The sequence below is a fragment of the Tachypleus tridentatus genome, chromosome 10 (genome assembly GCF_004210375.1).
Source record: "Tachypleus tridentatus isolate NWPU-2018 chromosome 10, ASM421037v1, whole genome shotgun sequence".
Taxonomy (NCBI): Eukaryota; Metazoa; Arthropoda; class Merostomata; order Xiphosura; family Limulidae; genus Tachypleus; species Tachypleus tridentatus.
This window is the reverse complement of record NC_134834.1, coordinates 17,567,747-17,580,315: the sequence shown is the minus strand read 5'-3', so window position 1 is coordinate 17,580,315 and position 12,569 is coordinate 17,567,747. Positions and strand designations below refer to the sequence as shown.

The 12,569-nt window shown below is 31.8% G+C and overlaps 1 protein-coding gene across 1 annotated transcript; it reads right to left on the bottom strand.

Moving 5' to 3' along the window:
* Window positions 1–1,154: 1,154 nt before the first annotated feature.
* Window positions 1,155–10,563, bottom strand: LOC143227976 (RNA-binding protein Ro60-like). The gene is made up of 6 exons (XM_076459328.1): window positions 10,413–10,563; window positions 8,017–8,429; window positions 4,768–5,013; window positions 2,602–2,895; window positions 1,786–2,031; window positions 1,155–1,340 (listed from the first exon to the last, which is right to left on the bottom strand). Exons 1-6 carry the CDS (start codon window positions 10,471–10,473, stop codon window positions 1,170–1,172), a joined length of 1,431 nt encoding a protein of 476 aa, XP_076315443.1. The 5' UTR covers window positions 10,474–10,563; the 3' UTR covers window positions 1,155–1,169.
* Between the last annotated feature and the right edge of the window lie 2,006 nt (window positions 10,564–12,569).

Genomic DNA, 12,569 nt, shown 5'->3' with positions numbered 1-12,569 from the left:
TTGCTCATCACAAGCCTGTAAAAGAACCAAATCAGTCACACACGAAACTATCTTCTTGTAAACTTATGAAATTGTTAGTTATAGAAGTGCGTTTTATAGGAATGATACAGTGGTGTCTCCTTTTTAAATGAAATGTTTTAGGTGGAAACAAAGTTTTTAATTTCATGTAAATGACAATAAATACTAGGAAGTTTTCTTTGGATACAAAGATGAACAAACACTGAGATCCTTACACTAATTCAACAATTAACCCTTTAATGACAGCCATCATTAAGTAATGCTGCTAACTACAACCATCCTGCTCTTTTAGGGTTAAACAAATACAATATTTCTCATTAACATAAACACCAAAATGACAATTCTTAAACAAGAAAACATGTTAGTAACACAGAGTGTAGTTGAGTGGGGATATTTTGATAACATTGCACAACAAAGTTTTTGCTTCTTGAACACTGTTGGGTGTTCCTTATAGATTTTTGGCTGCTAATCACAAAAATCACATCCATATTTGCCCATCATGTACTGTTTTATTGAAATCTTCAGTTTCACCAGGATATTGTTACAGTGGAAAAACGATATCAGGGCAACTGGAATCCGTCAGTGCTTGCTGACTACCATTGGACATTGCAACGTGATGCATCGGACATTGAATACAAACGAAAATCAGAAGCAAAAGACTTTTAATTATATTGAACTTAATAGCGTATTAGAAACATAAACGCAATTAAATAATCGTTATTGCCGTAAACTGTTAATTGTCTATTTCTCAGAGTTCCTACGTGATGAAGCAAAACCAAAACTATATTTGTGCATACTCACCAGGTACCTGTCACAATCAGCAAAAACTTTTCAGGAAGCAAAACGTTTCAAAAACATTGTTGTGCAGTGTTATTATAAATAAGATATTAAAAAGTTATACCAGACAAATTGATGTAATTAGTTAATCCCCTTTCCTGCATGAGGTGAACCTTCACAGTAGATGAGGTTCTCACTTTAAAAAATGTTGTCATTCATCGTTTTGATTCATTTCTAGAATTTATAAAACTGTGTACAAGGGTTAAAATGTGGTCACGGAAAATAACCAGCAATTTGTTTCAGGCACCGACCGCTAGAATTTATTTCTGTTAGTGCTAATATTCAACTTCACTTCAAGAAACACCAAATAGTATTCACCTGGCTTGTGGCAAATCCATGGTTTTTCTATAATCTTTGAAAGCATCTACAGGATGAGTATCTGGTTGTGTCTGGTTATCAGTGCATATTAAAATCACATCAAATGATTTTTTCTTTTCTTTAGCCCACAGTAAAGGACTGGCCTGGTCGACTGTTCCCATTGGAATCTGTGAAACAGGTATGTAACAAAAGGCTTTTCACCCTGCAATTTTCTTATATCATGATATTTTGTTTTAAAGAATGTCACTGGTTACACCATTAGTGAAAAGCGAATGCAAAATAATTTAGTAATCATTACAAACGTGCTATCAGTAACAAAAGTAAGATGGACTTTAGATCTAAAGGTTTGTCTTTTGAGAATTGCATTAAAAGATGAACGAAACTTTTAGCATATACATTAAAAATGGAGCTTGATAATTTTAACTTTAGGTTTAAGTTCTTATTGCAATTCCAATTAGTAATTTTAATATACTTTAAAAACAGTTCACTATTGACAAAAAATCTGGTAAAGCCTCAAGGTTGCATAAATTAAAACAAATTTAAATATTAATGTGATGGTTTAATATATTGAACATTCCTATCTGTATATTATCATCCCAATTTAATATCTACCTCTCTCAACTTTTTAAGAACCTCTCCATGAGACATCTCCTTAGAAACTTCTATTTCCTCAAGTCCATCTTTAGAGAATGCAAGAGCTGTCAATTTTTCACTCTCAGCTTGAGCTAATGCCATTAAAACCAAACATGAAGCATCAGCTGAGGAAAGGTAGCGACATCCGGAGGTCTTCCTACCATGGAACATAGATCCACAGATATCAACAGCCATGAGGTACCGCTTATTTGTTGGACGAACCATCTGGAAGGAGATGTGGATTTGTAAAACAATAATATAAACTCACGTTTGTTTTGTTCTTTCTTTAGCTGTCTTGTATAACACAATTTTTAATTTTAAGATAACTTAAAATTTAATTATATAACACTGTTGCATTTTAACATGGCTAAGTGCTTGAACAGTTTAGTTACACGACATTGATGCAGCTAAACTGAGGAAAAGCGAGACAATTTCATAAATACGTCATTTATTCACCACCATATATTCCCCTCAATTCTGCAACAATGGAGATTCACCAAGTATCAACAGTTTCAAGTATCAATTATACTAATGTGGCATTATAATATTCTTCCCTGAACAGAAGTTTTAGTGGTAACAGATATTACACAGCGAGTGAACAAATCTCTCCCTCGTGTGCGACACACTTTCACGATATACATGGTTCTAAGTAAAACCTTGATCATTAAGTATGAACACAGCATACACAACAATCAAACCAATAATCTCCGCCCCAGTTAAATGGAATCAAACATAGTTTCTTGTTCTAACATCAACTCCTAAGTTATCAGTATTCAAACGGATTTTATTTCATACCTTGAAAGAGGAACGTTGTAGCATCTGGAGGGTGTTATTCAGCTGAAAATATTTATGGATGTGAAAAACAGTTTTATCAGCTGGACCCTTCTGTAAGATTTCTAAGTGCCTAATGATGATAAATGTCTGCAGTGGATTAAGCTTATTTACAGTCAGTGTGATCTCGGTGTTTAACCTCTCCAGTAGTGGTTTAAGAACAGGGCTTTTTTGCTTAAGAAAACCTAGCCGATGGAGTCTGGGAAGTTGTGCCACAAGCACTTGGACTGGAAGTCTTGAAATTAGGCAGAGCCAAACCTACAATGGTCAAAAACATGTCAAATTATAAAATTCACTACAAATATTGACACATATACAAGTATCAAATAACAGTTTGACTAAGAGACACCAGTTATACAAGTATTTTCTTTCCTCTGCCATGAGTAAATGTATGGAACACACAATAAAACTTTTGCTTTAGCATGAAAAAAGTGTGATATTAACCAAGTTTGGTATTCCATACCACCATAAAGAAATGGTATTGCACTCTTCAGTTTTAGGAGTTTACTAGCTTGAAATTTCATATTGAAACATGTATTTAGATGAAACTAAGCTAATGGAAAAAATTTCAATTTTTAAATAGCTGCCATCTCTTTTAATACATTAAATGAAGCTATCAAAACTAAACAAGAATGAAAATCAGAAAGAGATACCATTTAAATATTAATACAACTTCATGAATATCTATCTGTAAATAATTAATTTCTACAATACCATGATTCTGCCATTAAATATATTACGGAAATTAAAATATATTTTAATTTTAAAAGAAAATAATTTTCATTATACAACAAACCAAAGACAAAATTAGAAATCTAAATTTTCAAAAGTAGAAATTGGCTTCGTTTTATATCAAGAACTCGTGTAGAATTCTAGCAACTATGTGCACTACTGTAATATCACAGTTCAACAATACAATACCATAATACGAGCATTTTGTTCACGTACGATGAATTAAAGAAAGAAAAGATAATCTTCAATAATTAGCTTTTAATTATAAAACTTAAATATTTTATAATTTTAGTTTAATATTTTTTAAATTTTGAATAACATGTTTAAGATGTTAAGAAGACAAAGTAACAATTATTGCCCGTTAAAACTAAAATGTTTGATGAAAGTAAGTTTTACTTCAAAGTTTTCATTTATGTGAATTGGCAGATTCTTCTGCAACTGGTGATCAAATCCTTTAATTTAAAACTATCAGATTACAAGCTTAATTTTATGACACTTCATAAGAAAAACATTCTTTGTAAAACATTTAATATGCTACATTTTGGTAATAAAAGTCAAAGTAAGAAAAGAAATTACTCTGACCAGTATGATATTAATAAATATTTTAATTCAAAGGTAAGACTATTCGGTTAGTGTTTTCCTAAGATACAGGGTACACCACAATAAAACTTGCATTTTACTAACATTATACTTTTTAGGGTTTCTTTTACAATTTAAAATTTGCACCATAGAATAATCTAAAATAAAAAAAAAAGTTAAAAGTAGTGTTTTTCTTTTAATTTGAGCTAAAAGTAAAAGATTTCAACAATGATCTGAACTATAACTCATTCTGGGACTAATTTCAGACTGATTTGAAATGATTCATTTCACCATTCAAATCAAAGAGCACTTGGTTTTTATTTAAACATAAGTTTGACCAAAATATGAACTATTTTTTGTTATATAAATTGGAATGAATCTCTGATACTGATATGTTTCTTGTATATTATTAAAGCACATCACAACAATCATTAAACAGTCCATCAGGACCAGATATGATAAAAACAAATACAAGAGAGATTCCAAAATCCAACTGTAGGAAATAAGATGTATTCTAAACATTCCATTAGAATCTCTCAAACCCAAACATTGGTTAACTTTCTAAATTTCAAGTAGTTGGTTTCAGTTTGGAGACAAACCACTGCATATTGGGTGGGTTTCAGTTTGGAGACAAACCACTGCATATTGGGTGGGTGGTTGCAATTTTGTGGATTGCTTACAAATACAAATGGTTGGAAACAACTTGGACCAACTATACTAAAAGTGACTACAGAAAAGAGAGATCCATTACCAGTTTTAGAAACGTGAAATAACGTAAAAAGTAAAAAAAAAACAAAAAAAAAACACAACTTCACTTACCTCTTCAGACTTCAGCAGTTGTGTTGGTACGTGTTCAAAACTGAGATCATGCATCTCTATCAAATGAACAGCTTTCTGTTCATCAGTGGTGTGTTTCAGTTCATGAACTGCTTTCAGGTAAGCTAGGATTTCCTTAACATCAGACGAGACATCTTCAACACTAAATTCCTTCTCAGCAGCTTCGTAACCATGAGTGATGTATTTATAAATGGCAGACAAGGCTGAAAATACAAGACAAAGATTCAACAAGGAAGAGATTTACAAAGTTGAACAATGCTAAGCATATGGGATTTTTTATATCACAAATTAAGAACACCATCTTTCAATAAAACATTATATCTATAACCCACAAACTGTTTCTTTTACTTACAAGTGTTATTTCTGTAATACCCCTTGCTGGGTAAGTAATTAACCAAGAATGTTTAGACCCCACCTTTTTCATATTCAATAGGAGCTGCAGAGGTGGATATGGAAGGCTGTAATAAATACATAGGGTAGGGACCAGTTGAGAATTTTCCAGAGGTGGGCTTACACTGAGAAAGTTTTGGAACTCCTCGGTATATTTTAAACATGTTCAACGGCATACAGTAGTCGTTCAGGTTATTTCTATGATCAGCTGGACATTAATCTCCTTAGGTTAAAAAGTGTTCTCTTTTCTATTAAACTTTTCTCATAGTTGTTACAAAATTTAACAAACAACTTTTTGATGCTATAATTCATTTTTTTTATTTGCACTCATTATGTATTCAATAAAGTACACAATGGACATAATTCTACAAAAATGTCTGAATTCATGTAGCAACCACATAGAAACCAAAGGTGGCATTTACAGTAGCCTGTTTTGTTCAACACTGTCAGCTTGCAGATACATACACTAATGAAATACCTGAAATATCCTTACAAAACTAAAAGGAATGTTTGGAGATTTGAGAACTGGACAGTTGATATAACTGATCATATTCAGCTAATAAACTATTCCCACACAAGACCTGGAAACAAGACAGTAAGTGGAAAGATGCTACATCAGCCTATGAAACTAGAGTTTGTAGGTAACTTATTATATTAATTAATGAGTTATTATCCCAGCTCTAATATGCACAGGCATGTAATTCAGAGTAAACATACAGACGATACATTGCAAATATTACAATAAAAACAAATTAGGCTAAAAAAAAACGTCATTCCTCACTCATCAAATCCAACCAACCCAAATACAACTCTTTATACCCATGTATAATGTATCTTTACCACAAAATTTTAAATAAATTTATATTATAAATATTTACAACTGAGGTGGCTACTCTTATGAATAGTGAACTCTCATGTAATAAAAAGCCTTTGTACAATAAAAATAAAACCAAGCTTAACCCTTTTACTGGGGCTTGGATGGATTTTCACTCCCTCACACTGCAACAAATGTTTTCCCATAGCAATTCAAAACTGCTACGTATGATGTAGGCAGTCAAATGACTTGGAAAGTACTTGCTGGTGTTCCACCTAATGTTGATATATGGTTTCCCTAAAGGTCTTACACTCAGTAACCAACAAGATGCCCAAGTGGAATGTATGACAATTGTGTTAACACTACTATAATGGCAAGAAGTAACCTTAAATATGCGTGATGCACTCGACTTGCATAGCTTAGTAAATAGTGAAAGCAAGTCAAATTGTGTTCAAATTCTTGATGATGAAGAGGCAACGAGACAAGAGGATGTTATCTAGTGATGGTAGACCTACATCCATGAGAGAAAGGTAGAAACAGCACTGACAACAGGAAATGTTTGCCCAAGCAACAGTAAATGGATGGAAAGAATTTTTTTTTCATTTAGCAGTATTACTGAAATCGTAGGTCAAGATTTACCATAAATCCAAATTAACAGCACACAACAGCATCCGAAATCATAACTTTTATAGCTAAGTTTGGCCAAACAAAATGTTTGGATTCAGGTTTTCAAAAAGTACTCATTAAAACATATTAGTTTTCATATTTCTAACTTTACTCCATCAAATGAACAAATATGCATATTAAGCAAGACCTAAAGAGTTTTGAAAACATAAATGTCATCTCATGTGGGGCTTTAAAAAACAAAACAAAAAAATCTCCAAGTCTTTCCAACTTCCCTTAATCCAAAGAAGTCGGCTCCGAAAACAGAAACTTTGCACTTTTCATTCAATAGGCAGATGGAATACCCATGTTCTCAAAACTACTTCAAATTATATCTAGTTCTTCCAGGTTATAAACAAAACAAACCTTGGTCTTTCAAGTCACCTTTTATAACCTCTCAACATTCTCACCAGTACATCTTTATTTATATACAATACCAAAGCTGAAGCAATCTTATTTTCAAAGTTTCACAGGCAGGCCCAAGAATTTTTTAAAAGGCTTAGAGAAATACTGGCAACTTTAACAACGTCTCAATCGTTTTCCAGAGTTTAACAATACCTTCTACACAATCCTAGAACAAAAATATGTACTTACCGTTCGATTTTTGTTAGCAATGAAACTAAAGCTACTTCTTAAACTGGTTTAAAAGGTACTTAAAGCTTGAAAAAAAATTTATGGCTACAAATTATAACCAAAACCTCATTCTCTGGTTCGAGTACCTTACTCTTACCAGATTTCGGTTCAGCTTTCAGTATTTAAAACTATAATGCTTAAAGTTTTTAATTTAATAATTTTCTTGAAACACAATAAACTCAGTTATTCTAATACAGAACAAAACAAGAGATTTTTCTTTTAAAACTAAAATATTCACTTATATTAATTTAAACTTTATAATTTTTTTCTCAATTTCGATAACACTGTTTGGCAACAAATTTGAGCCTGTCTAATTAAGATTACACATTACTTAACATTGATATACCATGATGGAGAAGCAAAATTACGATATGACAGCTGTTCCGTTATAAAACTGTTAGTAAATACAGTTTACAATGTGCAGTGTTTTCCCCAACTTAATAAAGATGAACAAGAAACTGTGGAACAAAGTTCCCTTGAACTTTGACATATCAACGTTCGTCGTTACATTTCAAGCAACAGTTTATAATTAAACAAGTTTTTTAAATTTCTTTTAAACAGTTGAATTATTATTTCAAAAACAAGTTTCATATAAAATTAGTTATAGGAAGCAGGTCCTCAGCTCCCACCTTTATTTTCAGTTTTAAATGAACCAATCAAGTAAGTCCTTGTGAGTCCAGCCACGATGAGACACGACCCGTGTCACTAGTGATGCGAGCTTTTGGGTCTACCTTATACCAATTACACGGCAGTTCGACGACTTCTTCCCCACCCTGTGGTGGGTTTGCTGACCTCTTCCCAAAATGAACAAAACTAAATAATCCTTCACCAGTTAAACAAACTTCCTGTAGTGCTGAATAGGCCGAATCCTTTGTTTTCGGATCTTGGGAACGTGAACAAACAGCAAGAGCAAAAAACAGAGCATCCGGACAAACCGACAAGCCTTCTTTTGCAACTCTCACGATTTCTTTTACGGCTAATTCCTGATTGCTTGTATCAATACAGTGGACGTTTTCTACAGAAAACTTCTTGTTCCCAGGAGTATAACAGTTTGCTTCTGTTCCTATATGAAGAAATCTCAGTAACCTACTGTGTTCAGAAATACCAGCTCTGTCTCCCATGGTCCAGTCAACACTAACTATACCTGTTAAAAACAGTTTTTCCATACTAAATATTATAAAAATATAAGAAATTAACACAAAACATAACACAGAGTTACAAACACAGTTTATAAACACCCAAATTCTTAAAACTGACTTTCCACTAAACACAAGTGTTTAGGTCAGTCTGAAAAAAAAAAATCGATTGGTCAATTGATTTATTTATATTTTTAATACTGAGCATGTATATTGAAATTTTGAATAATTTCCATTATCCCACATATCAGTAGATTTATCACACTTTTTTAGATTAACATTAACCAACTATACAACTTCATTAAGTTATCAATACTTCAACATGACAGTTTTACTCCATTATAAAACTGTACCAACATGACAAATGCCACAAAAACCTCATGAAATGTTGCATTTTTTAAATCAAAATAAAGTTTTTACAAACATAATTTGTTCTTTATATTACAAGTTCCTTATTTAATTAAAAATCTGGTTTAATGATGACCAAAATTTAAAACCCTAAATGTTTTTCACCTTTATACTTACAGTTCATAACTGGGTTTTACTATTTCTAAACATTTTTTTGTTATATTAACTTTATCCAAAATTCTACTTTAAAAATTTCATAAACTGAGTTTACATTCAAGAATTGTACTAGAGAACTTTGAGATGTATGACCTCATATCTAAGATGAACCCAAAGTATTTTACCATCAACTTGAAAAAAAAAAATGCTTGTACCGTGATGGACGAATAACATCAACTTAAAAAAACAAGACACAATAACCAAAATAGAACTACTTGGTACCATATATAGATTCATAGAAACGTGTACCTATAATAGTTCAGCATACTGAATCTATACTTTGTAATTAATTATATTAGTAATAATATAATTAATCAAGTTTTTATAATTATACTTGGAATAATTGTAGACCAAGTTTGTAAGTGTTTCTTTTGAAAAATACAAATCAATCTTAAACTCAAAACATTCAACAATCATAATGGGATTTGGAAAACTTTTAACAAGAGGGTTTGACAAAAATTTTTAAACAAAATGAAACTGTGAAACACCAATTTCTGTCTGTAAAGACTTAAAACTTTAAATCAATCTGGACCTCTTTTTATTATACATTTGTCATTATCCTAAAATAAAATTATTTTAATTACCTCTTACTGATGTATTTATTTTCTGTGCTTCTAAATTTTAATTTCAGAATACATTGAAACCAATCTTTAAAAAATTAGTTACATTATCAATAATGTACATTTTAAATTATTTATAAATACTTATAAAGAACATTTTTAAATTTAACTTCTACTGATAAAGGTCCTTAACATTCATGAAATGTATCTTGTAACTAATAGTGGCCATTATTAATATTAACACACAAGCTTACTAGTTTTCCAATTTTTGTCACACAGCCTGAATATGTTTCTGTTTTTTTTTTAATTATTAGAGTTATTAAATTTGTACATTAATATTTTTAAACAAAATATTCTGCACCAGGTTGTTTTATACAATGTCCATGTTAACGAAACGCACACCAAATACCAGGAATACTAAACTTACATTCAAATATTTTACTAGTACTACAAATGGTAGTATTACTGTTACTATCAAACGTTCAAGTGCCTTCTGCTAAGATACTTTTTTTTTTTCAAATTAAAAATCTGAAAGTACAGTCAATAGTGCTTCGATTTAATTTAGGTTAAATCTGTATCCGAGTCGTCTTACTCATAAAGTTCAATAATTACTAAAAAAAAATTAAATTCACTGAAAAGAGTTTCAACAAGAATCTGAGGAAGAACAGTGAACAAGTTTCAGATCATAAGTACTGATATTACTATAGCATTCTAATTTCTAAGTCCTACGCCTAAAAAGTAAAACAATCACATTGAACCCTGCTTGCTGAATAATAATTAATAGTAGTAAAATAGAATAATAACGTTTCGCTATGATGCTAGGAAGTATATGTTGTTATAAAATAAATAGTATAATTCACAACAAACCCTTTATATCACCGAGTGTCGAAGACTTGTGACTGAGCGGTTCGGTATGCACTGACGTCATATCATAGTATATGAAGTGAAAACAAACAAAAAATCTCAACTGGTTATACAAAAAAACTCTTAATATACCAACTGAAGGTTTGTGCTGTAAGTTACGGTTTGTGTTTCAGTGTAGTGCTTCTGAAGACGCTTTAAAGCAAAACATTACGTTTCGAATTGCATAAAAAGACTAAATATGGTGCTACAAAATCGTTTATTTCTACAATAAATAAGCCTTTTATATTGTAATACGCACTTTAGAAATTAAATAATGAGTCATCGATCACGATTTTAGTAAAAATTTATATTCACGCATTTTGTTTCAAGACAATTTTAATTTACAGTTAGTAAAAAGATAAAATGTTTAAGCAGGATCGTGTCATCACTTAGCTCGTAAAAATATTACTTATAATATTTATAATTAACCAGTATTTGTACACAGTAATGCGCAAATTTGTTAGAACGCTTTAACAAATGAGGTGTTTTATTTACAATATAGTTTCATAAATACCTTCCCACCACCCGGTAACTCAGCGGTAAGTCTGACAGCTTATAATCTTGAAAGGGGCAAAACACTGATGGTCCATTGTGTCGATTTATCCAAAACAGCAAACAAGATATGTGTTATGTTGTCAGTACTGTAAATTAATTTTACACAGCTATTAAACTTGTAATTTTACTAAATTAATCTTAAGCAATTACTCCACAAACAGTGTCTAAGTTTTTTTGTGTTTTTTTAATGCTAATATATAGTGTAGCTACCTTTGGCATCAAGAACAACTTGACATCTTTGTGGCATTTTAATTATATGTTTTCAAGTAGAGAGTCCAGCAATTCCAAATACATTCTATAGAGTTAAGATATAGACGTGATGGCGGCCATTTTTATCCGTTGGAGGCCCTTTGAGCTTTTATCCTTTGACATATTTCGAAAACCGCAAAAAAAGAAATCCTATTGGGTGAAGTTATTTATGACTACATATTTATTTTCTCTTACGATTTTAAATTAATTAAAAAATTAGCTTTACAAAGTCATGGATAATTTGATCATTTAAAGGCTTTTGTTTCAATATTTTAAAGTAGAACGTTTTTATTCTATAGACACAACAAATAAAAAACTAAATAAATGTTTTTTTTTCTGAATTTCGTGTAGAGCTAAGACTAGAGGTAAGGCAGTTAGTCATTACCACCCACCGCCAACTTTCGGGCTGCCAACGAATAGTGGCATTGACCGTCACATTATACGCTCCATGGCTGAAAAAGCTAGCATATTTGGCGTGACGGGAATTCGAACCTGCGACCCTCAGATTACAAATCGAACGCCTTAACCCACCTAGCCATGCCGGGTCACTACAGAAACAATGGATTGTTTTAATAAATCTCTATACGTGTATTTATAATTCAATCAAAACCAAAACTTTTTCATCGCATTTAAAATGTCTACATATTCCTATCGATAAACTCAGCTGATAGCCCGACGATGTGGCTTTGCTTATGGAAAGCAAACACTTGCATTTAACAATATTGTATTAATGTGGATAAAATATATTTTTTTTCACACTGAGTAATGTAAAACGCCATAAGTTAAGAAAGACATAAAACATTAAGTCATTTTCATACTATCTATGAACCGCGCCCCCTAACTAAAAATATAAATGTTTCTTTGTTTAGAACTAAGCACAAAGATACACAATGGGTTATCTATGCTCTACCCATCACAAGTATCGAACTGCGGGGGAGGGAGGCAAAATAATTGAGGATTGTTGTTTGTTTTTGAATTTCTCGCAAAGCTACACGAGAGCTATCTGCGCTAGCCATCCGTAATTTAGCAGTGTAAGACTGGAGGAAAGACAGCTACTATTCTTATACCAACTTACTCTTATACCAACGAATAGTGGGATTGAACGTTCCATTAAAACGCCCCCACGGCTAAAATGGCGAGCATGTTTGGTGTGATGGGAATTCGAACCCACGACCCTCAGATTACGAGTCGAACGCCTTAAACCCACCTGGCCATGCCGGGCCTATAATTGAGGAAATAACATAAAAAACAACAACACCGAAGCAGTATACTCACAAATTTAAAAAAGATCCTCTTGTCGAAATTCATCCATTGGAA